Raw genomic sequence first — 26339 nt, forward strand, 5'->3', positions numbered from 1 at the left:
GGCCAGACGTGAGGCGCCCCCAGGGAGGCACTCGGAGCCTGGAAGGTGGTCGGGTGCAGTGAGGTGGGTGGCTCAACGCAGGAGCACCCCCTACTGGCCCGCCACAATTACCACACTTGTTTTGCTGCATTCTAGCCCTTTTTCTTGTTTGCCAAAATAAACACGTGCTCTATAGCAGTATTTAAGGAAGCAGTTGTCAAGGCTGACGACTACCCTGATGGCTGCTTGCTCTGGGAAGAAAAGCAGTGAATAGGGAGTCCATATTCTCAGATTCTACCAGCCCAGACCTGGTTGAAACATGGTGGGCTGGAGCAAAGGAAATATCTAACTTACCACCAAACCCCTCGGGTACAGTACCGGATGTGGTGGGGAACATGAAGCTACTTATGCAACCTCTTTGGGGGATGAGGGATGATCGTTTGGCTATTTGCCTCGGCACCGAATACCTGCCAGTAGCAAGAGCCAGCTTTATCGTGTTGTTACTTGACTTGGGTTCTGTATGCACTCAGCTCCAATTCTGGCTACCAGTTAACTCTGCCTGTTGTGTAAGAAATAATCATAGTCATAAATAGGGACCTACTAAAATTGCAATTTTGCAGATTTTGTAGAAATTGCAACCAATCAGTGGCGAGGAGTGGGGCCACCAGGGCCCCTTGGCCAGAGGTGTGGGAGTGCCTACCACGACCAGCCCATGAAAATGGCAGCCAGCCCCCGGATCTCCCTGCGAAATTGGTGCCTCCTCTAGTTGGAAAAGCCCCTAGTCATAAATGCTTCCCACTCAGGGTGTGGTCACCATGGAAATGGTGCCACTTTTAATTATATAAACTGTATCCATCTTTCAGGCTCATAGGGGAAGTTGGGTCTCAACTGCTAATTACTGGAGTGAGAAGAAGCTTGCTTCATTTCCGAGAAACAATTTGGCACTTAGTAGGATGCTACATTAACCTCGCTCATATGCAGTGCTTTGTCATCAGTGGCTCTCCAAGTGCTTCTTTGAGAGAAGGGGAGAAGAGGCATGGGGAGGAGGAAGAGGGGCACGCCAGACAACTTACCCCATTATCACCCAGCAGCACAGTGGTAGTCGGGCATAGAGCCCGCTTCTCTTGAGTTTTGGTCCAGTGCTCTGTCTAGTAAGCCAAGCTGCACTGGGTTTTTAAACGTTTTGCTGGACCTTAGAAACATCAGGAGTACTGTATTGAGTACTGTTTATTTTTTAACCGTCTCTGCTTTTAGATTTTGAATTTATTCCAAATTTATTCCTAACTGTTAGCTCCTAGAACTTGCGCTTACCTTCAATATTCAAAAGAATTTCTCAAGCTTTCTGGGTTAGGGGAAGGAAAAGGGGTTTTTGTTGTTGGTTTTAAAGCAAATTCCAAAAATGTCCCACATTTTTCTAAGTAAGCGTCTTTTTGCCTTCTTCCCCTGTTTACCTTTTCTAATGCCAGGTTGCTAGTCCTCCAGTTCCCAGCATTTTCAAGGACAGTTGCTATCTGGTTTATCGTTATAAAAACAAGCAAGATCCATTTTACAAATCTTCATCCATCATAGCAATAAAAGGAATAAACTTGATTTTTTTTTTCCTCCCCTTGAACACAGCAAATGGAGAAATGCCTTGTCTATTTAGAACGAAAAAAAATACAACTTATTTACAGCAGTCCATGGGAGCAAGGTTTCTTGTAACTGATTCCACAGTTGAACAGGCAGGGAAGGATGCACCTACCCAGAACCATATTCACTCCTGATATTATATCAGGTATGCATTTGAGCCTGTAATATAAGATCCAGACAAGTCTCCTTACATAGGAAGGTGGAGGCTAAGGGACTGATCTTGCAAAAGCAAGAACTCTTGAGCATCCATCTACCTAGCAGTAGCAAAAGGGGAAGACTTCTGATAAGAGTCCAAGTGTTATTTTTTTTCCTGCAGTGCCTTAGTCCAATTAATGTGAGCTGCAGCGATGGAGGGGTGGGAATCCCCCAAGGAAAAGTTATATCCATTGTTTAAAGCAATAAGGAGCACTACTTCCCTACAAATTCTGCTGCTTCGGTTCCTTCTTTCTCTTCCTGAGTGGGCGAAGTCAGCCACCACAAACAATGGCCTGAAAGAATCACTTCATTCGAAACCTGTTTTCACAATCTTGTTCATTCTGGTGGAGAAACCAGTGCATCTGCATGTCCGAGGAAGCCCTGTCTTTCAGTCAAGATCCAGGGAATTATTAGGTTTATTTGATTGTGTTGATTAAGTTTATCAGAAGCTTTTGGGTTTTTTTCTGATCATTTGGAAAGCACTCACTTGAGCAAAATCTCTGCAGTCACCTTCAGTTGAATGAGCCTTTAAAACAAGGCACACTTGTAAGCTGATTACCTTGGGTATTTTCCTACGTGTTTAGGCTGGTTGTAACGTGAGCACTAGGTGGACTTCTTCCACTCAAAAAGAAATCAGGAAATGCCTTTTGTTGCATTGTCTGTGTGCAACATCATTAGGCCTTCTAAGTCCCGAAGGCTACTTTTTCAGTCAAAGGACAGGGTAGGAACATGCTTTAGTGATGTGAAGTTGACCTTTGACAGTCAGTCTTGTGTCGCAGTTCTCCCCAAACTCACCATTCAAGACCAGCTTGTTTTGAGTGATGACAATATAAGAATTAAGAGAGCCATATTCTTCCAGCCAACTGCACTTCCCCATCCACAAATTGGTATCAGTACCTCCTTTGTTGTAGAACAGTGGGCAAGTGTATGTCGTGATGCGTGTTCCTGAGTCATATGGCATACATTGATGAAGGTTACTTGGAGGGCTTCATAAAAAATCTTTGTGGCACTCCTTGTGTGCTTTAACAATCTCCCCTCCCTTATCACCATGCAGCCCCATTGTTCTTGTGCGTCAAGATTTACCAGCAAAGACAGAATTAGTACCTGTCCATACAAAACACTGCATTAGTTTATCTGAACTATGATCTGCAACATATTTTTAATAAGAGCTAGAAACTTAGAGGTGTTTTTTAATTTTTTTAAAGAGTTTTTGGGTGCGTTTTTGCCCTGGTTTTGTGTGCATTGCACTTTGGATTCCCCACCACAGGACAGGACCCCATTGTGCTTAGCAAGTTCAAAAGAGAACCAAATCCACCTGGCTTTAATTTTCTAACAACAGGTGTGACCAACCCATGGCACAGGCAGTCTTTGCATGTAGCAGGCAGCAGATCAGGGAGGGCAAGAGCAGGGAGTGGAAAGCAGAGCAGCAGATTGAGCATGGAGAACAGGCAGGGAGCAGAAAACAGAGTGGCAGATCAGGTAGGGGAAGGAGGTGGGAGTGGCACTTCAGTAGAGGCTGGGACTTACTTCGTAGTAAGTCTACCAAAAAGGTTGACCCCTGCTGCTAGAGCACGCTTCCTACTGTTTGACAGGAGCTGGATTTTTCACTCTGAGCACTGCAGTGCTAGGCAGTGGTGTTAACTTCACTGAGTAGTAATGGAAGAGTCCTATATGGTTAGGGCCTGCCTGGCTTCAGAAAATCTCTCTCGTTCCCTGCCGTAGCATAGTGTTCTCCAAGGGTAACTTTTGACTCTAGAATTTGCTTTCCACACACTTTCAAGCTATTGTCTTGAAGGTCAAGACTCAACTGTGATGTTAAACCTGTCCCTTCCGAGCAATAAGTGGAAGGTAGAGGTCAGTTCACAGGATGAGCTAATTTGGGAAAGTTTCACAACAGTCAACAAGATGTATCGTTTTTAGATATGGTAGCTGCACCAAAAACACTTCTCTGGAAATGATGTATCTTATCATTTCAAGGGCACATTTAAGAAGGGATCATAATAGCCTACAGCATATCGGTTGTAGCAGGGGCATGTTGTATTTTGTTTGTGGAGCATAAAGTGTATCGAGGCCACATTCTTGACTAAGACCTTTGGCTTTAGAATAATAAATACCGTCCTGCTAATACAAGGTATTACAAGGGAATCCTGTTGCTGCACTGCAGGTATAAATAGCCTGTTCTTCTACACTCGGGGCACGTGCATTAACACACTTTAATTAATGCGCGTTAAATCGAGTACCTCCAGGCATTTATACACATACATTTGCCTGCTCCAATGTGCCAGACTCAATTAATCGAGTCTGCTCTGCACGCAAGCTGATGTGCCCAGCGCTCCATAGCAAGCACGTATACTTGTCTTTTTGTAACAGGACTTAGCCTCCAACTTTGAGCTGTTTTAATACAAACACAATAGCCTGACAAATTCTTACTGTAATTTACAGGCTAAAAGCAAGAAGATGATCAAAATGATGCCCTTTTTCCATAACGGTCCTCTTGGGCCATGGAAAACGTCTAAGGAGTACGCTACTGAAGACAAGCCAACTGGGAAACCTTCTACGTCATTGGAATCCGAGCCAGATTCAGTGTCTTTTGAACCAGCTGGAAAGGAGACTTGCTCAAAAGACCCAATGAAAATGAAGAGCGACAGACGAGAGTCTGCTCCCCAGCTCTCGCCTGCGCCTCTTAGAGAAGCCAACGGGAGCTGTGCTGGCACACCTGAGCAGAGAGAGAGTCCCCAGAAAAGAGGAGTGAAAGGGAAACTCAAAGAGTTTTTCAATATTTCGGGTGGTATAAGGAAAACTGATCCAAAAGAAAAGGACACGAAAAAGAAAGAGGACATGAAAAAGAAAGAAGACAAGCCTCTCACAGGTACATCTGCCTCCTCTCTCTACCTCCTTGCTTCCCTGGCCCTCAGCTTTATAGTAACTCGGCACCACACAATCATTAGTGGATTTGATCCCTACAACTCCCCTATGGGTAGGGAAGTCCTCACCCCATCAGAAAAACTGGTATGGTTGGAGGAAGTGACTTGGGCTCTGCAGCTGTGGCAGAGATGGAACCAAGTTTCCTGACTTTGGCCCGTGCCACAGGGTACATCTACTTGTGGTAAGAGAGAGCTCAGCTTAGTCACTGAGACAGTAAGCCCTACCTAACCCACTCCAACCCCTGAAATGAGGCAGTGAGGATGCCCCAGTGAACACAATTCAGGAAGGATTTGGAGAAGCTTGAGAGAGTCCCGAAGAGGCCCACACGCATGATCAGAGGGCACGAGAACAGGCCTTATGAGGAAGGGCTGAGAGCTATGGGACAGGTGGGCAGAGTAGGACTTACTGCCTTGGCTTCAAGACTTGAAGTTTTTGGCACCACAGTGTAGAAATACCTATAGCTTCTAGGCCAGTGGGTCTCAGCCTTTCAGATCCTGTGGCTCACCAATTCCCTGCACAATCCAGAGCCCACTTCTTCCCTTCCAGCCCCACTGCCTCCTGCTGTTCCTCAGCCTGCCTCAAACCCATCTTTCTCCACCCCGTTCCTAGCCCAAAAGCATGTGGTCTGCTTGTCAGGCCGGCTGCAGAGATACCCACTAGCTCCAGAATGGAAACGGCATGGCCATATTTCCCCAGTGCTGCATGCAAGCCAGTTAGCTCCTCCTTCCAGCAAAGGTGCTGCTGAGGAGGTCACGTTGCAGAGCCTCTTGCTTGCCGTGCTGGAGCTAACACATGCAGTGGAGTCTGGCAGCAGGAACGTTCAGAGGCGGTGTCCTCCGACTCCCTGCCACAGGCACTCTTGCAGCTCACTCGCAGCATCTCCACAGCCCACAGGTTAAGGCCAACTGCATTGGCCTATCCTTCCGCTTTCTGACCTGTTACAGTTCTGTACAGTTTGTTTGCAGTTGTCCAAAGTAAAGTTTATTTGTACAAGATTAGGGCCAGTAGGTTTGACAGTATGGGAGTGTTAAGCATAAGGGTATCTGGAGGTGCCACAACCAATAGCCAGTGTCCATTCTGCCCCAAGACCAGGTGGACGCCACCTGCTTCCAGTTACTCCTCAAAGCAGTAAGGTCCCCAAAGCCCTGTTCCTGTAAGGCGGGGTGTAGGAATGGACTGATGTTTGCTGGGAGCAGCATCCTACCACAGCAGCCCCTCTAGCACAGTACAGGATCTGGTGAAGGAGCAGATACTAGGGAAATACCTCCTTCTGTGAACCGCAGGACTAAAAGGGACCTCCTGGGTCAGTCAAGTCCTCTGCTCTCATGAACAACTACATCCTATAATCCACAAACTGCACTTCAAACCTCGCTGGGTTTTTTTTTTGCCCACACTGTTACTGGAAAGCTGTACCACAATTGCAGTGCTCTGAAGGTTAGAAACCTTCTAAGTTTCCAGCCTAAACTTACTTGTTTTCCAGTCTAAACTCTAAATTTCCCTCTTAAATCCTAGCTCATAGCCTGCCTTGAAGAAGGGGTCAGGCTAGATGTTCTCTTGAGATTCCTTCCAGCCTTGTTTTTCTTTGAGATCTTCTTGTGCCAGGATTGTTCTTTAGCTTCAGGAGGAATTTTGCCTCCCTGGTGTTTATGCTCCTGATGCATTTGTCAACAGCCTTTTTCTGCCAAGTTAAATAAAACAAACTGCCTTGGTCTCCTTATAATAGACTCGCTGTGGCCCTTTTCCTCCCGAGTCAACTTTCTCTGGACACATTCCAGTTTGAGTTCGTGTTGCTCAAACAATGAGTGGCCAGAAGTCTATGCAAGACTCTAGAAGCCGTTTTACGGGCAACTTATACACGGACGTTGATTCTTCACTGTCTCTACTGGAAATATCTTGTCTTGTATATCCTCAGATTACATTAGTGTTTTTCATGACCTCAAATTACTGGCTCGCAATTATCCCATAATTGATTACTATTCTAAGCCTTTCTCCTCTGGTCTCATTTCCTACTGAAAAGCCATCACTTGTAGCAAAGATTCTTATAAATGGTCCCTAAGTGCACTTTATTTAATTTAAATTTGTACCTAGTACACTTTACTATTAAATTACATTTCATTTCTATTACCCAATACCATCCAAGTCTTCCTATATAATAAACTATTGTATCTCTATTTAATTATGCATCCAGACTTTGTACCATCAGACTTCATTGGGAGGCACCTACTTTTTGTGCCAATATGAACAAGAACTCTAATATGAAAATATGAACTAAGACCAGTCTTTGAGGATCTGGCGCAGATCCCATTAATAACCCCCCACCCCTTCAGACTGACAGGTTGCAGTAAAATGGAAACTGTTTTCATCTGCCTTTCAGTCTTTCCCTTACTTAACAATTTTTTTTTACTGACTTCCGTCTTATTTATCCTTTCCCAAGTGGCTCTGCTTCATATGCTTTACTGAAGGCCAAACAGATTAGGTATGTTTGGTAAATCAGTTGACTAAATCTTGTGTGCAGCTGTGGTTGGACTAAAGGGCCTATAGGTGATCACATCACTTCCTCCCTAGTAGTGCCTGCATGTTTTTAGCGAGTCACGTGCACCATCCCTGTTTTGATAGATTCCTTAATAATCTTTGCCTCCAGTTTTCAAATTGTGTGGGCGTCAGTTCTTTCACAATTCTGGGATAAAGAGCTTCTGCTTCCTCCCTGCCCCCAGCACTTTAAGCACGTTAAGCTCTTTCCCTGTATGTGGCAATTTCTCTGCGCTCATTCCCATTAGTCCCCCTCCTGTTCCAACAGGATTTCACGTAACCGTGTATGAAGAAGGAGGGTGAAATATTCATTTAAATCTTGAACCACACCTAGATTATTATCTTTAATTGCTACCCCATCCTCACTGCATTGTGGGTCTTTTTCCTTCCCTGTTCTCCTATTTAATTCTATAGCTAAATAACCTCTTGCTATTTGTTTTACTTTCTTTTGCCCAGCTAGAATTTTGGCAATTCCCATTTTATTCTGACTTTGTCCATCTTCCACGATGGTGCTTGCCAGATGAGCTACAAGTATTAATATTCTGGCCCAACTCTCAGAAATGCTGTAGGATGAAGAAGAAAATCAGTTTTCCCTGAGGTATCATTGTTGTCTTTAGCTCAGAACTTCAATACCCTGATTTGTGGATTAGTATTAACCCATCATTTGTGTAAATACATGACTGCTACCTGAGGATATCATTGCCTCTGCTGAGAGGAATGGCAGAAACATTAATAGGTTTTGAAAGTCAGTAGGATGATATTTCATACTGCAAAGAAGCCTAACTGGCTTGAGAAGCACTATAAAACTGAATACTGGGCACATCTACATACAACATTTACTGTGGAGTTGTCTAATTAGCTCCGCAGTAAGGTCACCTCAGTAAACTAATTAACTATGCCGTAAAACACAAGCGCTACCTTAAGGCAGTGTCTTTTAGTGCGCTGCAATGCATGTGTAGATGCTGACAGGGCTGGCTGGGGTATGAGGGTGTTTCAGTATGGGGTCTCCCTGCTGGCTAGCCCCACACTATAGCACCCGTGTACCCCAGCCAGCCCCTCCACAGTACATTGAGCTGGGTTGGAGGAGCCCTGGGCTGGCAGCCTGGCCCCCAGAGCTCCCTGCCAGCTGGGGCTGCTGCAACCCAGCTCAATGTGCTGTGTAAACGCTGCACCCAGGAGCAGCAAGCACCGGTACGAACTGCACCAGAGCTTATTCATTGGCATTAATAGCACACGTAGATGCGCCCACCGAGTAGTATGACTGGAATCACGTTTGTATAAAAAATGGAAGCCTAAGTCAAAGCTGCTGGGTACAAAAGTTCTTCTTATTTCCACAGCTGAACAAATCGTGGAGCTCATTGAGGATGACAAACTCTTTGATGCTGCTCAGTATCTGATTGCCCTGGAAAGGGGCCTCCATACAGATTGCAGTGGCAAGAGCGAAGAGGAACTGACCAGAGACAGGGATGAAGTGGAGAAAGCCTATGAACTTCTGAAGCAGAAAGTCTTCAGCATCATAAGAGATTCAATCATCATAGTCAAAAAGAGGCCAGAACTACTACAGCATGCAGTGAAGGCACTAATAGAACAGGAGAACGAGGATGAGAAATACAAGTCAGAGAAGCCATTTGACAAAATCTTGAGTTCCAGGCCCAGGAAATGGAAAGAGCTTTGGATGGACACAGTGAAGAAGTCTACAGATGAGCGTATGAAAGAGATCAAGGGCACTACTGAGAACCTCTCCACCACAGCTCTTAACTTCCTGCACATGGGAAAGACAATGAAAAAGGATTTGACAATAGTGGTGCAACACATTAAACAGCTTTATCCTCTGCAATTTAACGTGTGCAGTGCATATGCAGAGTGCTATCACGATTACTTCACTTCCCAGGTAGAGATGATTGCAGAGTTTGAGCTGGAAGACAAAGATGTTTATCTCATCCTCAGCTGGGTGCAGAACCTTTATCCCAAGTAAGTGACCGTTTTGCACACGTGTATTACTAGTGTTGGCTGAACTTCAGCCACACATTCCTGGGCAATACGTGCATGGTGTCCGTTACCCCTTGCTTCAGTTGTCAGCTTTGAGGGCCTGGCAGAAACTATCCTAACTCTGGGAGAGTCCAGCAAAGAGGAATTCTCTATGGCCATTTATCATGCGTGAGCAAGACCCATTTTAAATGAGACGCACACAGTAGGGGATATTTAGGGCAAAAATCTTCCCTTTGCTCTAAGCAGGTGCATGGGGAAGCAGTGCTTTTAGGAAGTCATCCTGATGGTGGGTTTAAGGGGGCAAAAACTAATATGTTTCATAACCTAGTCTTGGTCCCACCGCTCATTCATTTATGCACCCTTTGGGCTGCATCACATGGTCTGGTCAACGGACAGATAATACTACTATTCCTAGAGCAGGTGTGGTAGCTGTATCCCACTCCTAGCATCACCTGGTGATCTTAAGCGTCTCTGGCTTCTTAAATTGCTGTTTTATGGGTATGGTTTCAGTGGTGGTTCTGTGGCTCCATTACCTACCCCTATCAACTCTGCTTGTTTAGCTGATACCAGGAGTTAAGCTACAGTGATGTATAATGTACAGTATCAAGGGACATTTTTTCCAGTGCTGAACCAGAGAGTAAAACTGAAACTGATGCTTCTTGGGGGCTTGACAGACAGAGATCAGTTAGTACAGTCACCTGCAGATAGTTAATTTATGGAAAATGGATCTGTCTGTGCTGGGCATGGGAGCACTCCCCATTGCTTATAGGTATTGTTTATTGGCTCTTTCTTGTTCATGAAATTATGTGCATCACACTAAGCAGTGGCCAGCTCAAACTGCTGAAGGAAAAAAGTCAAGACATCTACCCCAGGCCCATCCATTTTTAATGCATAGTACTGGGTCATGCATCTCGGGGTGTTTTGGTACTGAGCCTTCGCTAATGTAGGTGAATACAGCTCCACTGACTGCCTCATACATGTGGCAAATTGGCATCACTCCATGTAAATAAACTGCCTGGCTGCCTTTCAGTGTCCCTGAGGCTGAGTTAGTTCACAGCAGCTGAGGTCCTGGCCCCTTCACATACATGCAGATCTGCAGTTGACTTAAAACCTTTAGAGAGCATCTTCTGCTTTTGGCCTCCTTTCAAAACAATATAACAGCATGAATGTTTTCATTCTAAATGAGCCAGAAATAACTTGTTTAGGTCCATCGTTTGCTGTTCAGTAATCAATGGGCTCATGGCAGCAGGCCTTCACACATGATCATGGCTGTGACTTCTCAAGGTCCCATGTGCTGGGCAGCCTATGTCAGGCTCCCCATCCAGATCATCTTCCTACTATGACTGGAGACAGGATCTGGCAAGTTTGGGACTTCTATTCTTCCTTGTTGCCCCTCATTAAATAGGTCCATCGTTTGCTGTTCAGTAATCAATGGGCTCATGGCAGCAGGCCTTCACACATGATCATGGCTGTGACTTCTCAAGGTCCCATGTGCTGGGCAGCCTATGTCAGGCTCCCCATCCAGATCATCTTCCTACTATGACTGGAGACAGGATCTGGCAAGTTTGGGACTTCTATTCTTCCTTGTTGCCCCTCATTAAACCCCAGTCCTGCATCCTGAACAGGAGGTGCGCTCATTTTGGGAGCAGCACATGCTGTTTAAACAACATGCACAGCATCTCCTTATCTGTGAGGTGGAAGGCCAAGGACTGGAACTGCTATCAAAGTGGAGCATTAGCTATAAGGCTTCTGTCAGGGCATGAACTGAACTCCTTTGTGGCAGCAGACCGACCTACTGGCTCTGCTACTAATTGCATTATATGGAAAAAATCAAACGAAAGGAGTCTGGCTTCTTAAATCACAAGCAGTAAATGCAAAAGCTTTTATTACCCAAATGCATTAATCTCCTTCCCCTCACTGCTCCTTGTTCATAAATTAGATTTGAATTGATGTTAGTTATAGAAGCTTCCCAAAAAAAAAAAACAATTCAGCACTCGAGACCTATCGGCTGCTTGCATTATAATCACTTGTAGAGGGATACAGAATTTAAAATTGCACACAGTCGTATCCATAGTTAACAATACCTGGCCCCACACCTAATGGCTTGGAGAAGGCTGGGTTTACTTTCCTTCCAGCCCATCTTATTTTTTTAAAGCACTCTCTCAGTTCAAGCTGTTGCATACAACATATTGCCCAACATATGAGGGTAAAGTGCACAAGAGACTAGCCCACTTTTAAATGAGGAAGGCAGGCATGTCACGAATATTTGCACAAGGGTTCCATCTGCATCAGTGCACTGAATTCTGGAAAGCAGGTCTGGCTTCCAACATGCCACCATGCACCGTGCCTTGTCACATCAAACACACAAGAACAAAAGTCACCCCCAGGAAAGATTCCCCATGTCTCCTCTGATAATCTGAGCACCCAGTAACAGTCCCCTTTAGCAGAGGGCAGATTTGTAAGCCTGGACCCCAAGCAGTTTCCAAGGAACAGTCAGTTCAGTGGCAGGTGCATAAAGGTGACTTTGTTCAGTCTTACTGGTGGTGCCTGCCGCCAGAGTAGCAAGTCCCTACCACCTGCTCTTGCTCTGCATACTCCCAAGCCTAACAGTTGGGCATTTATGCCATCTGGACATCTCCTGCCCACACAACTCTGGGCACAAGGTTAATTTCCTCACAAGTGCTCTGAGTTGCAGCAGCTGCCCAGCTATTACACATGGCTAGCATCAGCAGAAGGCAGGGAATCCCTGGCTGTGCCTTGTGTAGTTGCAGTGAGATAGGAGGAACACTTTAGGAACTAATGAAGTGACTCATTTTCCACAAAAATCCCCTTGAACCAAGTCATCCTCCTGCAGGATGTTACACAAGACAAAGTGGAAGGAAAGCCCCAGAGTCCTGTCCTTCAGCATTTCAGGGTGCAATTCCCAGGCAAAAAATAATTATCCTAGTTGAAGGGGTATAGGCTGCAGCTGTGTTTACCCCAGTTACATAACTCTGTGCATCCCAGAAGCCTCTTCCCCTGCATGTGGTGTTCAGAAAAGGTCTGGCATCGACCAGAACATTTGGATCTCTGAATCTGGAGACCAGTAATTTTGGGAAGTAGAGTCTAACCAGTGATTGTCTGCTAGTCTGGAACATTGGATTAGGATTGAGTTATCTTTGGAGGTTTTTAAGACCCAGCTAGACAGAGCTTGGCTGGAATGATGTAGTTGGGGCTGGTCCTGCTTTGAGCAGGGGGTTGGACTGGATGTGACTTCCTGAGGTCCTTCCATCCCTCGTTTTCTACGATTCTATCCAGAACAGTGGCACTTTTGACAGAGCGGTTGTCTAAGAAGTACCATGATCCAGTGTGAGATGCGCACGTATTGAATAGGAGAAGCAAAGAAAGAAGAGGAAATGTGGAGGGATTGTGGTCATAATCATTGCTGGGCTTTTTGTCTCAAAGCAGAATATAACCTTCAAAAACAGGAAGCACGACAGGAATGTCTCTGGGGGAAGCGGGGTGAGGTCACACTCCATTATTTCATCAGTCTTGACTTTCACCAGTTTAGCTAACTGTGCACGAGTTGTACTTAATTCTGTATTTCCTGTAGGTCGTTTTTCACCTATGTTGAGTTCCTGACACAGACATAAGCATCCAGAATAGCCTGTGCAGTAGATCTCTCTAGTCAGCTAAACAAGGCAGCTGATCATTGCTGGATGTTATTCATATGTAAATCACTAGGTGACTTTTCTAATATCTACTCTGGCACCCCCAGTTCCAGTATGAAGGGCTTCCCCTGGCTTCCCTCTGACCGCTCCCACCCCAACCAGCCAAAACACCAAACGAAGCAGGAGGCATGTTGCCATGCTCCGACAATCCCTCGGATATCAGAGCAGCTCCTTCAGGGGTATTACCCCTGGACCCAGTTAAAAACTCAGCTGCCTGGGATTAAGGGTATATAAAAGGTGACAAAGGCTGTCTGACATCTCTGCTCTACCGAGATCTGACCTGACCTTTCTAACAGTGCATGCAGTCAACCTGTGCATTATTGCTAGGATAGAAAAGTGTTTCAGAATTGCTGTGTCGTCTGTAAACATGGAGATTGGGGAACTGCTGGATTTATTCGTTGTGGGTCAGAAGGGTGAGGCTAGTTTCCAAGTCCAGTCCCAGGCTCACATAAATCTGACGTCTTTCATAGCGAAGTCACGCAGATTTAAGCCAGAACAATAGGGGAATTCCACTTCGGATCACACCTGCAGTGCCTACTTCAGCAAGCATTTTGAGGGAACGGTGATAGCTAGGGCAACTATTCATCCCAGTTTGCCAGTGACGGTCCCAGATTTCGTACACTGTCCCGGCTGGTTAGTGAAAATGGAAACGAGTCCTGGATTGGTGCTATGCCACCTGTGCTCCCAGCCTGGCTGCTCCTGAGCAGTGGCTGGAAATGGGCAGTGGTCTGGACTGAACACTGCTCCTCCTGCCTGGGGCAGGGACAGTGTCCTGGATTTCCTTAAAAATAATATGGTTACCCTAGTGATAGCAGAACAGAAGGCCTTAAAACAGGGGTGGGCAATTCTTTCAGGCAGAGGGCCATTTACTGAGTTTTGGCAAGCCATCAAGGGTTGCATCAGGGGCAGATAAATATTAATTTTCTAAATTTTTTAGGGGTCCCATGGGCTGGATAGAATGGCTTGGCAGGCCTCATTTTGCCCACCCCTGCCTTAAAAGTAGTCATTTAGTTACTGAAGCTCTTAAGCATTTTCCAAATATCTTGTGGCTAAATGCCAGTGTCACAGGCTGACCAGCTGCTAAACAAGAATGAGTTTGAATTCCCCTACCCCAGTAGACCTCCAGTACTGGCAGTCAAATCAGCCTGGCTCCAGTGAGAAAAGAACATGTATGTCCTGTTCAAATTCCCATGGCAGACCATGCCAACTTCACCCAGTTGTTTAGTGGCACAAACAAGCTAGGAAGAGAGACTTGGGCTGTGCAGCCTGGCCATTGCTTCCTTTCTTCCCTACCAGGCCAAGATTTAAGGGCAATAAAGTTTTACCTTGGCTTTCACTGCTTTCTTCCGGAAATGTTATGTAAACAGCTGTCTTGAATTAAACTTATCCTGAGAAATGCAATTGTTTGGTTTTTCTGTCATTCCAGTGACATAATCAAAAATCCCATTTTGAAGAATGACTTGGAAGGAGCTAAACTTGGAAGCCTTTTGCCAGCAAAGCAAATCAAACAGCTAGAAGCTAAATATTTGTGCAACGAAGTGGTGAGAGCCTGTTCCTGGATGTCTTCCTACCTTTCTTATATCTGTATCATTCCTTCATGAAGCTGCCTTCTCAATGGCACAGCAGCTGAATGTTATTTTGCTGCCCCTGTAGTTGTCTATATACTTCAAGCTCACATGTTTGCCCAATTTCCCTGGCAGGAAATGGATAGTCTTTCCTCATTCCTCAAACCCACTGACCTACAGAATACTGCTACGGCCTTCACACAAGTTCATATACTAACTTTGGGGGAGGAAGGGTATTGTTCAAAAAACAGTGATCGTCCTAGAAATAGTATGCTCAGAGGAAAAAACCCCACACACTCCCAAAGATCTTAATGGGGTCCAGTGATCAGTTAAACATGCAAAAAGGGCATGTCCAGTATAGTTCCCAGGAAGGGACTGCTGGTGTGCACCTCCAGGTGAGAGATAAATCATGTCCATGCAATTCTGTAGGTCTGACTTGGAAAGTTTGACGCTCTAGTGCTCTGAACAACTTCCTGTTGCAGACATAAAACACAGAAGCAACTTTTCTTGATTTGTTTGTTCAGTGTGCATAGAATTTAGTGCCCTTGCTGCATCAGAAATGCCGGGCTGCAGTCCTTGAAAGGGTGCAAGTAGAGAAAGCTTGGTCTGGAGTAATGAGCTATAATCACATCCAGCTGGGAGCAATGAGCTAAGTCTGAGTAAACAGTACAACATTTGGGGGGGCGGTCTCTGCAGCTATCCAACATGCATCTCAAGAGCAAGACAGGCCAGAGCCAAGATGCAGGCATTCTGTGCGGTCCACATCTCCCCGTGGTCTGACATCTGGGCAGGGGGAAATATGCCAACAAACAACACAGCATTAACTTGTATGCTGCCTTGAAGGAGGGGAGTGTAAGGACTGAAGGGTCATGAGGAGCTTCCATTGCCTGTGGCCTCTGGGAATTAGGAGCAGTACTTCACATCTCTCCCCCAAGGGAGCTCTCACTAGAAATGCCAAAGAACCTCAGGATATTCTGACGGCTCCGTCTTTCAAGTAGAGGTGCAACTGCTCAGCTCTGCACCCAGCAGTGGCGTGGCAGCCAGGAAAGCAGTGGCAAGGGCTGCTAATTTTTGTTCCCCCACCATATCACCCCCAGGCCAGCACCCAAAGCTGGTGCTGTGCTCACCCCTCCCTTAGTTACACTACTGCTTTTGAGCTTGTAACAGGAGAAGATAATGTGCTCCTGACTCAGGACTAGACCCAAAGGGTAGCATATAGCCTTTACACATGAATATCTCAATTCAGTATGCAACTGGCATGGAGCAGGATTTGGTCCTCAGCTTTGGTGACCTGAAATGAAGTAAAAGAAATGTTGCCATCTCCAGAACCCCAAAAGGTGGAGCTTTCATGCTGCCCATGGCAGTGACTGACACATCCACTAGGTGCCTGGCAGCTCCATTTTAAAGAAATTGTTGGTTTTAAAATATTTGAAAAGTTGAAGCTCTGAGTAGGGGAGAGATTATTTTGAGCTCTCTGTGGGGTCTGGTGTAAATGTCTAGACAAAGAGTGTGGTCTCTCTGTAAATTCTAGTCCAGAGAAAATGAGTTGCAATAGAAATTGTTTGTTCGGTTTATGGTAAATGTTGCCGGGGTTTTTTTGGTTTTCCAAAGGCTAACGTCAAGAACTGGTTGGGCAAGACTTTGGAATTAGAAATCAGAAGATGGACAGAAGAGAAGGAACCAGAGAAACCCGAAAAATATTTTCATAATGAATTAGACTTCCATGTCCTCCAGGTAATAAAAATGCACTGTATTTTTAAATGAGCCAGTAAATTTTAAAAATAATTAAACTGTGCTTGTATCAGAGTTTGCACAACCCATTAAAAATGCTCCAGCTAGCCACATAAACAGGAAAAAAAACTAATGCAATGGAAAATTTATAGAGCTACTTACCACTTCCATTACCCCAATTACTAAGCATTTGTTAATTAAATAGATTTATCCTCACAAAAAGTCACATAAGGTACAGGGAGGCTAAGTGATGTTCAAAGGTTAGAGGAAGTCAGAGCCTAGACTGAACCCAAGGCTCAAGTCCTATCCACTAGGATCCTCTGACTTTAGTAAGAGTAGCTGATTCTTTGGGGTGATCCAGTACCTCCTGCTCTGCAGCCTTGGAAAAACATCTCCACTGTGATGAAGGGAAATCTCACCCTTCTGTACTCTTAAGCAAAACCAAACCAAACCAAACCATCAGTATCAGTTAACATATTGGAGAAAGCAGAATAAACACCTCTTCCAGACACATTGGCAAAGGGACAGTTGTTTGTTGTTGGGTCTCATTAAGTTTCGGGAATTTTATTTAGACAGATTACTCTGATCCCCCATCTTCTTTTCTCAGACAGTATTCCCCACTCTCTCCCTGTCCCCTCTCACTTCCCATCCTTCTTAAAATTAGTTGGGTTTTTTTTTTGTCTGTAAATGCAATTCTTTGGTTTTATGCTAGGGTTAGATTTTTAAACAAAATCATCTGGCGCTTGGCAAAAAATAGAAGGGCTATGTTCAGGCCTCCCCTACAACAAAATAGCTGTTTAATGTCTTCTTCCTCTTGATTTGAAATCAGAGATAACAATTTGCTTTAGTGTCCCAAATAAGCACAGTCCCCTTGTGTACTGCTGGGGAGGTGGGGGGTTCAGTCTATGGAAGCTTGGCCCTGGATTCAGGACAGGTACAAATAGGACACAGGTCTCCTTTGAGACTCTAAGAAGCCATTTCACCTTCTGGGGCATCTGCTCCTTTTCCTGACTCCAGGCAATTTTATCTACTTAGCTGTGCAAGATTTTTGGAGCAGGAACTGTCTCTTACCTGCACCTGAGCAGAACCTAGTGCAGCGGTCCCCTCATCTTGGATGGTACTGCAAACTATAGTGAAAATAGCTCCAACCGCCTTAGCAGTTTACTTGTCTGTTTGGACCCTTAGACATTTGAAGTTATTGTTTAATTCTTGTTCCATAGACTATCCATGGAGGACAAAAACGAGCTGAGGAAATAACCCCTGACCTGGGCAAGCAAGCCTCAACCATACTGTTGGTGGAGCTGTCGACTTTCTTGAAAAGGTGCGGTAAGACAGGTGTCAGAAGGACACCTGATCAGTGGTTCTTGAACTGGGATAACATGAAACCGTAGGGGGCATATGGCAGTCATCTTGGAGGTACATGGGAAGAAGGAATATGAGAGCAGAAGAGAAAATGAGAAAGATAAGCGGAGAAGGAAGAAAACTTACAAAAGGGGTACCCAACCCAAAAGCCAGTTTGAAAGACACTGCAGCAGAGTAACATTGGTATCAGTTAGCTAAGTTACTAATCATTATTTCTTCTTCAATCTTCTCTTTAGCTATAAGAAGGCTTTAGAAGAATTTAAAGAGAAAAACAGACAGCACAGATATTTCAAGGAAACAATAATTGCAAATGTGAATAACTGTGCAAGTTTTAGGTAAGTAAGAATCAATTGCCTTGTTTAAGCTTTTTAATGAATAATATGATCTAAGCCTGTAGAAGTAAATATACCAACTAAGGGTATATCAAATGTACCCTTAATTGTAGTCCATATTTTTCTATGAATTTAAAATGATATTCAAACAGAGCAACTTCTAATACCTGGTATCCAAAATATCTGATTGAACATTACTACATGCATTCTTGTTTGTAACCCAAGAGAGACTTGTAGCTAATATAAATCATCATAGCACCACAGAAGTCATTCATACAGGAGCAGAGAATCCCACCCTAAGACTTTCAACTAATAATTTCTTCATTAATCTTCAACTAATAAACTAGTTTCAACTAATAATCTTGTTCCCCCAAGATTCAAATGTTCCTCTCATTGAGCAGAAGGTCTGCCTCCTTGTTAAAGGAAAGCTTTGGGGCCAGGACCCCCGGGTTCCACACCTGGCTCTTACACCGACTGATCACTGGCAAGTCACCTAGTTTGTGTAGCCATTGGTAGGGGTAATCCCACAGTGTTTTGTGGATTTAACCTAGGAATAGGGCAATTCATGCTATTTGGACAGTTTCTGCAACTGTATTTTTCTCTGACCAAGCTGTGCAGCTCTCCGTCAGCATTCTGCTACCGAAGTTACCCTGGCAGGGGGTCATGTACCGTGGTATTTTAATAACATTTTTGAAGGAAAACGAAATCCAGATGAGCGTTCACAGCCTGAGTAAAAACCATGTATTCAAAAGTCGTAGAGGTCAAGGAACAGAATCCTACAGCCCAACATGAAGCCACCAACTCCCCTCTGCAGTATAGGAGCAAGCAGAAGATCTGACCTGCTGCTACCCTCCATTTCATGTGCATCAGTGGTCATGCGTCTGCCCCGGTGTACCCTTCTGACCTCACTATAGTCCAGCTCACCCAAAATCTCTTATGGAGAGAACCATTGCCATGCATACAAGGAGGGATGGATTTTGATACTAACTGGCTCCCATGCATTCCTATGTCAGTTTGGCCTCTACAGGACTAGATCATTACTGTCTGGGTGCCAGGTTGTGGCTTCGTTGTTTATATAGGCAGCAATTATTTATACACGCTTCAAATAACCACTGATAGGACAACTTCCAGACAGACTGATATGAAAGTAAATCTCATAGTACAAAACACTCAGCAACCCTTCCAAATAACACTGATATCACTTCTACCCTAGGACATGGAAACCACTTAAAATTCTAGATTAATATTTGGATCTTTACCCAAAATGTATGTCCTGGTGCTGAATTTTATTTTCTGAAACTTTAATATACAAAACAGAAATGCTAGTGGGAAAAGTGTGCAATACATTATTCTTAACCTGTGGCCATTTGTTTCAGAACCCACGCTGAGAAAACTGTACCCACACCAGATGATACAAAAGCTAGTATTCTCACCACACTTAATGAAATTGAGAACAGTGCTTATAATGTGCTGCTTCAAGATTTGTTTCTGGAATTAAAGGTATGATATATATATATATATATTATATACATGAATATTCTGGTCCTCTCTCATATGTGGAAGATTTCCATAGAGGGAAAGTGGCAAAATAGATTTAAGGCAAAAATAAATAAATAAAAGTTCGACACAATTTTTTAAAAGAAAGTCCATGGTCTTGCGTTCAGAAAAACAAAAAAGGAAAAAAACCCACACATGACAACCCCGAATTGTATACAGCCATCTGTGGCAACCCAGACTTATAGCTTCATCCATCTCATCGGTATCATCACCTCAATAATATATACATGGTTGAGTTCATCATCTTGCTGTTTTTATCCAAGAGACTAATACCCTTGAAGTTGATTTCTCTATATGGGAAATTTTGCCTTTTTTCAGGAGAGCTTCTTGGGAGCTCTTGCGGATGTTTACTGTGGACTCGCACCTTAATGAAAGGACAGAGTATTTTTCCTTTATCCTAGGCTGCCTCTCTCAGTGCTCATTATTTGATATATTAGTTGACACCATTTTTTCTATTTTGTTTTGAGATTAAATACAACCCAAATTTGTTCCCATAATTGCCTAGCTTCCCTTCCCTTGCATCTTGTAATGTCACTGGGGAAGACAGGACATGAAAATCTCATTAAAAATGGAAACAGAAAAGGGATCTTTTATTAAAGCGTTTCAGGCTACCTGTCCTCATCATTATAAAATGTTTAGGAGTGGAGGGGTGGGGGGCACAATTCACTCCCCCCCCACTTTAGCAGGGCATCTTCAAGTTCTTCATATAGGACCACACACATTTGCATGGCTGTATGAAATTTTAAATCTCTGAATATACTTGGCACTTCACAGTTTTGCTTTGTAGAAGCTGACCAGACCTTTTCTTTCTTCAGCCCCTGTTTAAAAAGTTTACCCAAAATAAGTGGACTTGCACCGAAAGTATCATGGAGGACATCCTCAAAACCACCAGCAGTTCCGTTTCAGAATTCCACACTCTTCGAGACCCTTTCTATAAGGTAAGTTGCAGGGAAACAGTGGAACAATTCTAGGAAACCTGAACCTAGCTCTTTGGCTAGGAACCACTTATTTACTGAGATACACACGTACTTCTCACTTTGGCAGGTGACTGGGCATGCCTTTTCCTGTGCCAACATCACCCTATTTAGATCGATGAGCTTTTCCCGCTACAAATCTCTCTTCCCATCGGAGGGAATCCTTTGACATTTAATCCAGACTATCCCCATACAGCCATGACCTGAGCCTGCTCTTCTCCAAAGACAGTTGCATAGCTCATTTTACAGTTAATTTAGCACTGAGAATGGGAATGAGGAGATAGATACGAATCGATATTATGATGACTCTCCAAAATAAGGCATCCTCTACAACAGGATTTTGGCTATCGGTCCTTTCAGCCCAAGAAGGCCTGCACAGATGCAAACTCCATTTTACCAGCAACCTAGCTGTTGCAAAATTTCAGTCTCGGGTACATCTGAGTTAACGTGTGGGACCAAATCCAGATTTCTAGTGTTTCTACAACAAACATCATAAAGCCAATAGAAAGTCTCCACAAAAGAGGTCCAAATATCCTGCAATTATATTTTTAGTAATCTAAATGTACTCTGTATCTCGTGTAATCAGAGAGCGAAATAGGTGGAAATAAGACAGCTTCCTGTTTCCTGGGGATACTGCCACACTTCACATACCATTTATAGGTATTTTCCAAGTGTCCCATTTTCTCAGTGCGAAGTTACCATGCTGGAAATAGAGCCAATTCCAACACATTTGCTCGTTAGGAAAGCCCCATTGTGTACAGCGTAGGACACGCCTCTGGTGCCAGTCTGAGGCAGAGGCAAATGAGAAGGTCCATGCTACTGAAGTCCCTGGGCTTCCTTGACAGAAACAAGAGCAGGAATTTGTGGTGGCAGATTTCACAGCCTTGGGGCCATGCTGCCCTCAGTCCACATGCACAATGTAACATCCTTCTGATGTTATGCAAGAAGTTATAAGCGACCTTTTCCTTAACCCACTCACAATGCCCCTGATGGCCCATGTCAATTTTCCCCTGGTTACTGCCTCTCTCTACCACTTACTGATTTTTCTTGGGGGGGGGCCAATATTTGTGCTCTCCCAAGCATGCCTCACCCACCCACTCCCACTCACATGCTCCAAACCTGGAAACTCTGCACCTCACCCACCCTCCTATATCCACCATTCCCCATTGTGCTCAGACATAAAACAGGAGAGGGGCTACAGAGACAGGTGTTACACCACTACAGTCAAGTGCTAGCAGTATGGGTGCAAACTCCTTGCCCAACAGTAGGGCAGGTTTGTTCCCATGTTTTATGCATCATTACACTTTTCTGGACATACAACCCTAATAAGCTGATTAACGTTTCCCTCCCTTACAGGGCATTATGGAGAAGATTCACATTCACTTGGTTAGAGAGTACATTGTGAGGCTAATGAAGAAGAGAGTCACCCTGAAGACTCCAGAACTTCAGCAAAACTTGGCAAAATGCATTACAAATGACGCCTCCCTCTTGCAAACCTTCTGCACAAAAAACGTAGGTGTGATTGCTTACCACATCAGTGCTGGCACTTAACTTCTGAACCTGTTCCTTGCAGGTTATCCTGAGCATCTGGCATATGCCTTCAAACAGTGGTTAGTTTTTCAAGGGGTTGCTAAACACAGCAAGAGTCTTTCAGCAGCTGGAAAGCAGGTCTACTTGGGGCTCTTGCCTGGGTAGATAGGGGAAAGGTCTCAGAAACAGGCATACATCTAAGGATGGGAGACAGCAGGCAACTGCTAGGCAAATCAAGTCATTGTACATAGACAAAGCCAACAAGTAGATTAGGTAGTTGAGAAAGGGATTGTTGTTAGTTCTCCAGAACCTTCCCACAACTCACTGGATGTAGCAGGAAGAACTCACAGCTGGAACAAATCAAACTGCACAATTTACTACAGACAAGGCTTTTAGAAGTAGGCTTTTAAGAGGTTTTAAAAATACGTCCAACTCAGTCCATTTCTGCCAGTCTGTCCAGGGCCCAACCCCAATTAGAATATATTCTGGAAACTCTGAGCATCATTTATCATCATCATTTAATCCTTATACACTGGCCAAATTGCATCCAAAACAGTGAGCTGGAATGTTATTAAGCACAGTTCATGGAGCAGCCTCCCCACCCCTTCAAGAGCCCAGAGGAGGCTCTGTAATCACAGCATGCCTGGATTACCAACTGTTTTCTCTTATTCCTTTTCTGATAGGGATCTGAAGCCACATGGCTGGACTCTGTACTGCCCAAACTGGCAGAAATAATCCGACTGCAAGACTCGAGCGCCATGAAAATCGAAGTTGCTATGCTTGCTAAAACATACCCGGATATCAGGTGAGAGGAACCAGATAGTATTTGGAAATACTAATAGACTTGATAGTGCTAGAGGTACGGTGGCTTCCTTAGTCTGCACGCACCATTTTCCTTGGCCAGGGCCTGGGAGACTAGATTCAGTTATCTGCTCCCCCACAGATTTCCTGTCTGATCACTGAGGAGTCTCTCCCAGACCCACTCACTTATGCCCTCTCCCTATGCACCAAACCTAGCAAAGCTGTCTAGGGACACCCCTCACCGCCATGCTCACACTCCATCTCCGGTATGCTTCAGAGCACAGAGGAGAGTCGGGAAGCACCATCAGGGAAGCTTCACTGCCTCATTTCCACTTTGCAGCATGCAGTGTGGAAGCAAGTGGGTATGTTCTCAACAGCATAAGAAGCATCATCATCTCTTTAGACTTGGGTCCTTAAAGGCAGTTAAATGATTAATTTCTGTTGATGCTTGGGCACTGGTCACCCCATGCCTCAGGTCCCATCCATTGAACTGAGATAATAGCGTGTTGGCCACCGCCTCCCTGATCCCCGCCACACACAAACACAGCGATTGAGGAAAAGTGACTATGGCACCCAGATTAGGGCCATGGGAAGATCCTATTGAGGTGTAGGCCTCTTCTCTAATATCTCCTACTTTCTGTCCAATAGCAAAAAGCACCTTGCTGCCATCTTGTACATCAAGGGAAACTTGACCAACAGCGAAATCAAAAGCATCCAGAGCTACTTGGATCAGAGCGGAGCACCGACCACTTCCCGTACACCACTTTTTTCAGCTATAAAGGTGTCCTAGGCTTCAGTCCCGCCTGTGGCACTCTTCCCGCACAGGACTGTGTGCTAAGATAGTAAGAGTCGCTACTCAAGTGTGGGAGGCAGAAGCCTTTTGGTCCCACTCTGTCACAGTATGTGCAGCAGCATTTTTCTGTAGGAAAACATAACATACATAAAGCCCTTCTGTCAATCTGCCACAGGGGTCCTGATGGCAACTGGCCTGCTCTGTGTACAGATAGGAGAAGATAGAACCCAGTGCCTTGAATAAGAGATGGAGATTTCCTAAACCAGACACTGACTCCTTCTGAAGTCTAGGGCACAAGCCTTCATGCCACTGTCAGCCCATCTATAAGGTGGGTACATTAAAGACCTCACAGCAGTGCTAAGGAATCAAGCTAATGAATCAGCCAATGTCTGCAAAGCACTTTGACCCATGGCTTGTCCCCTATGGAGGATGAAGCACTTTGTTAATCTTTGGGGGGAAAATAAACAAGCAAAATATAAAGCAACTGGAAAATCATTTCAGAGCATGCTGTGTAGGCATCTGCTGGCATTTTGACTCAGCAGCTTCTCCACCCATTACATTAGAGCGTGAGGAAGAGTCTGGAGAGGACCCAAGGCTGCCATCATGATGGTCTGCAAAAACAGCTCATCTAAGACTAGGATTCTCGTGGATGATGTCTTATTGAAACCACTGCATGACTGGGATAGATTTAGACAAGCTTTCAAACACAGAATATTCTTTTCTTCGTGAAACAGCCAAAGCGTTCACTTTGAAGACATACTTAAGTATTATGGAAAGCAGATCACAGCCCAAAGTGGCAGAGCTTTGAGAGCTGAGGGCCTTACTGCACATCCCACAATTTTGCTTTTAAGAAATCCAAGTTCCTGCACTTGCCAGCTGTGAGGCCATGGCCAGCACAGCATCAATTGCAGCTGCTGCCCCGCTAGCCTGCCTTGCAGAAAACCCTCCCTGGGCATACAGTAGCACTCAGCCAAAGGTTGGGTATAAAAACTTCCTATCCCCCACATATCCCATTCACCTCTGTGAGGTGTGACCATCTAAGCCTTCTTGGCATATTAGGCTCCATATACTGAAATGCCATTAGAATTCCATATGGGATTGGCGTCATAGCTAACTGTTCATATTTTTGTTTCCATTGAGTTACACTCCACTAACATAAAGCTAGGTGCCTATAGCTAGTTATGTACTGCAGTGCCTCTTACACTCTTAAGACCCCCAGCTTAGTAAAGAATGTAATGACTTACTTATATCCTCCCTAGTCAATAAAGCATGTTTCAGCCTCCATTGACTTCAACAGTCTACAGGGCTGGGCTGGGGCTTGAGCACACACTTTAGGTATTCAGCTGAATTGGGGCCAGTCACATCAACACAAGTCTCCCATTCATTGCCCTTTCCCCCGCTCCCCTCAAGGTAGATTGGATTTGAAAACCTACATGTACATTGTCACAACCCAACTGTTTGACAAGCAAATTAAATGGCCAAAACAATTCAGCTGGTTTAATAATTTTTTCCCTTTCCTTTCTTATCCTTTCCCCTCCCTAAATATTTGCATCTCTGTAGAAAGCCCATCTGGAAAGCGGGTGGGTTAATAAAGATTGTGCACAAGCCATGCAGTGGTATTTGTATGCAAATACATGTAAAAATATTTTTAAATGTGACCAAGCCTTTTATACACAGCACTTTAGTTTCTGCTTTCTAAGCCTCTGACTATATTTTCATAGGTAGATATAGATCATTGGTATATTTTAGCATCCTGTTTTAATTTTCCTCTTTCACTGGAGATCTTTGCATGCAGTGTTTATATTTAAACAGTATTAAATGTGTTGAACATGTAGCTGAGTTATACCTCTGATTGTGTTTACCATCTGTATCTTATGTATGTATAATCCTAATGTATTAGATCCTTTTAGTACTTTCAGAATGCACTGTCACCTGGAAGGCTCTTAGGCTCAAGTGCATAATACATTGACGGTACAGCCTGGAGACAGAAAAGAAAAAGCTGCGTTTGTATTGTCAGAGCATATTGTACCCGGGTTCACTTCAACCTGGCTTCTCATGCTCTTTGGAGCAGAGATTGTCAGAGTGTATTCCAACCTAGTTGGCCTCTAGACACTCCTGCAATATAAATAATTAATAAAAAAGCCTGTTACTATGTTTGAGAGTACATTTCATTCTTATTATATGTGAGCACCCTTGTTACACATGCACGTTCTCATGCTATTAACAGGAGACATTGGTTGGAAGCACAATTCGCCATATAGTGGGTTCACTGGCATATAAAAGCCCAAATCCCACTCCCACACTAGTTGGTACTAAAAAGGGGAATTACACTCATTTAACCACCAAATCACCAGCCCCCCAGATCAAGATCACTTCTGGACATTGCCAGTGTTGCAGAAAAGAATAAGGCAATTAAAAAATCTATGTGTTTCAAATTATAGGTATATGGGTGTACAGCAAGACTGGTGTACATGATCCTTCACAAAGGTACTGGAAGATTCATAGATGCATATAACTTGTGGTAGGACAGGAGAGGGAAAAAGGAGGTGTAGCCTTTTATATAAAGGAGATGTACACATGTTTTTAAGTGCAGTACAAAGTGGAAGGAGGGCCTGCGGAAAGCCTCTAGGTAAAGGTCAGAGGGAAGAGCAGCAGTAGGGGATGTCATGGTAGCACCTGTTATAGGCCACCAAACCAGGCACAAGAGGTAGATGAGGCCTTCTTTAAAAAAAGTGAAG

The 26339-nt window shown here is 44.4% G+C and overlaps 1 protein-coding gene across 1 annotated transcript in view; it reads left to right on the forward strand.

Annotated features, from left to right (window-relative positions):
* TNFAIP2 (TNF alpha induced protein 2) overlaps nt 1-25755 on the forward strand; it is a 26238-nt gene extending 483 nt beyond the window's left edge. The window contains exons 2-12 of the mRNA XM_006018031.3: nt 4246-4672; nt 8595-9228; nt 14383-14497; nt 16133-16255; nt 17473-17573; nt 17851-17949; nt 19323-19446; nt 20319-20441; nt 21834-21989; nt 22691-22812; nt 23457-25755. Coding sequence (XP_006018093.2) covers nt 4246-4672; nt 8595-9228; nt 14383-14497; nt 16133-16255; nt 17473-17573; nt 17851-17949; nt 19323-19446; nt 20319-20441; nt 21834-21989; nt 22691-22812; nt 23457-23598 — 2166 coding nt within the window. The 3' untranslated portion in view covers nt 23599-25755. The remainder of the gene's footprint in view (nt 1-4245; nt 4673-8594; nt 9229-14382; nt 14498-16132; nt 16256-17472; nt 17574-17850; nt 17950-19322; nt 19447-20318; nt 20442-21833; nt 21990-22690; nt 22813-23456) is intronic.
* Nucleotides 25756-26339: the final 584 nt, after the last annotated feature.

The sequence above is a fragment of the Alligator sinensis genome, unplaced genomic scaffold, assembly GCF_000455745.1.
Source record: "Alligator sinensis unplaced genomic scaffold, ASM45574v1 scaffold85_1, whole genome shotgun sequence".
NCBI classification, from domain to species: Eukaryota; Metazoa; Chordata; order Crocodylia; family Alligatoridae; genus Alligator; species Alligator sinensis.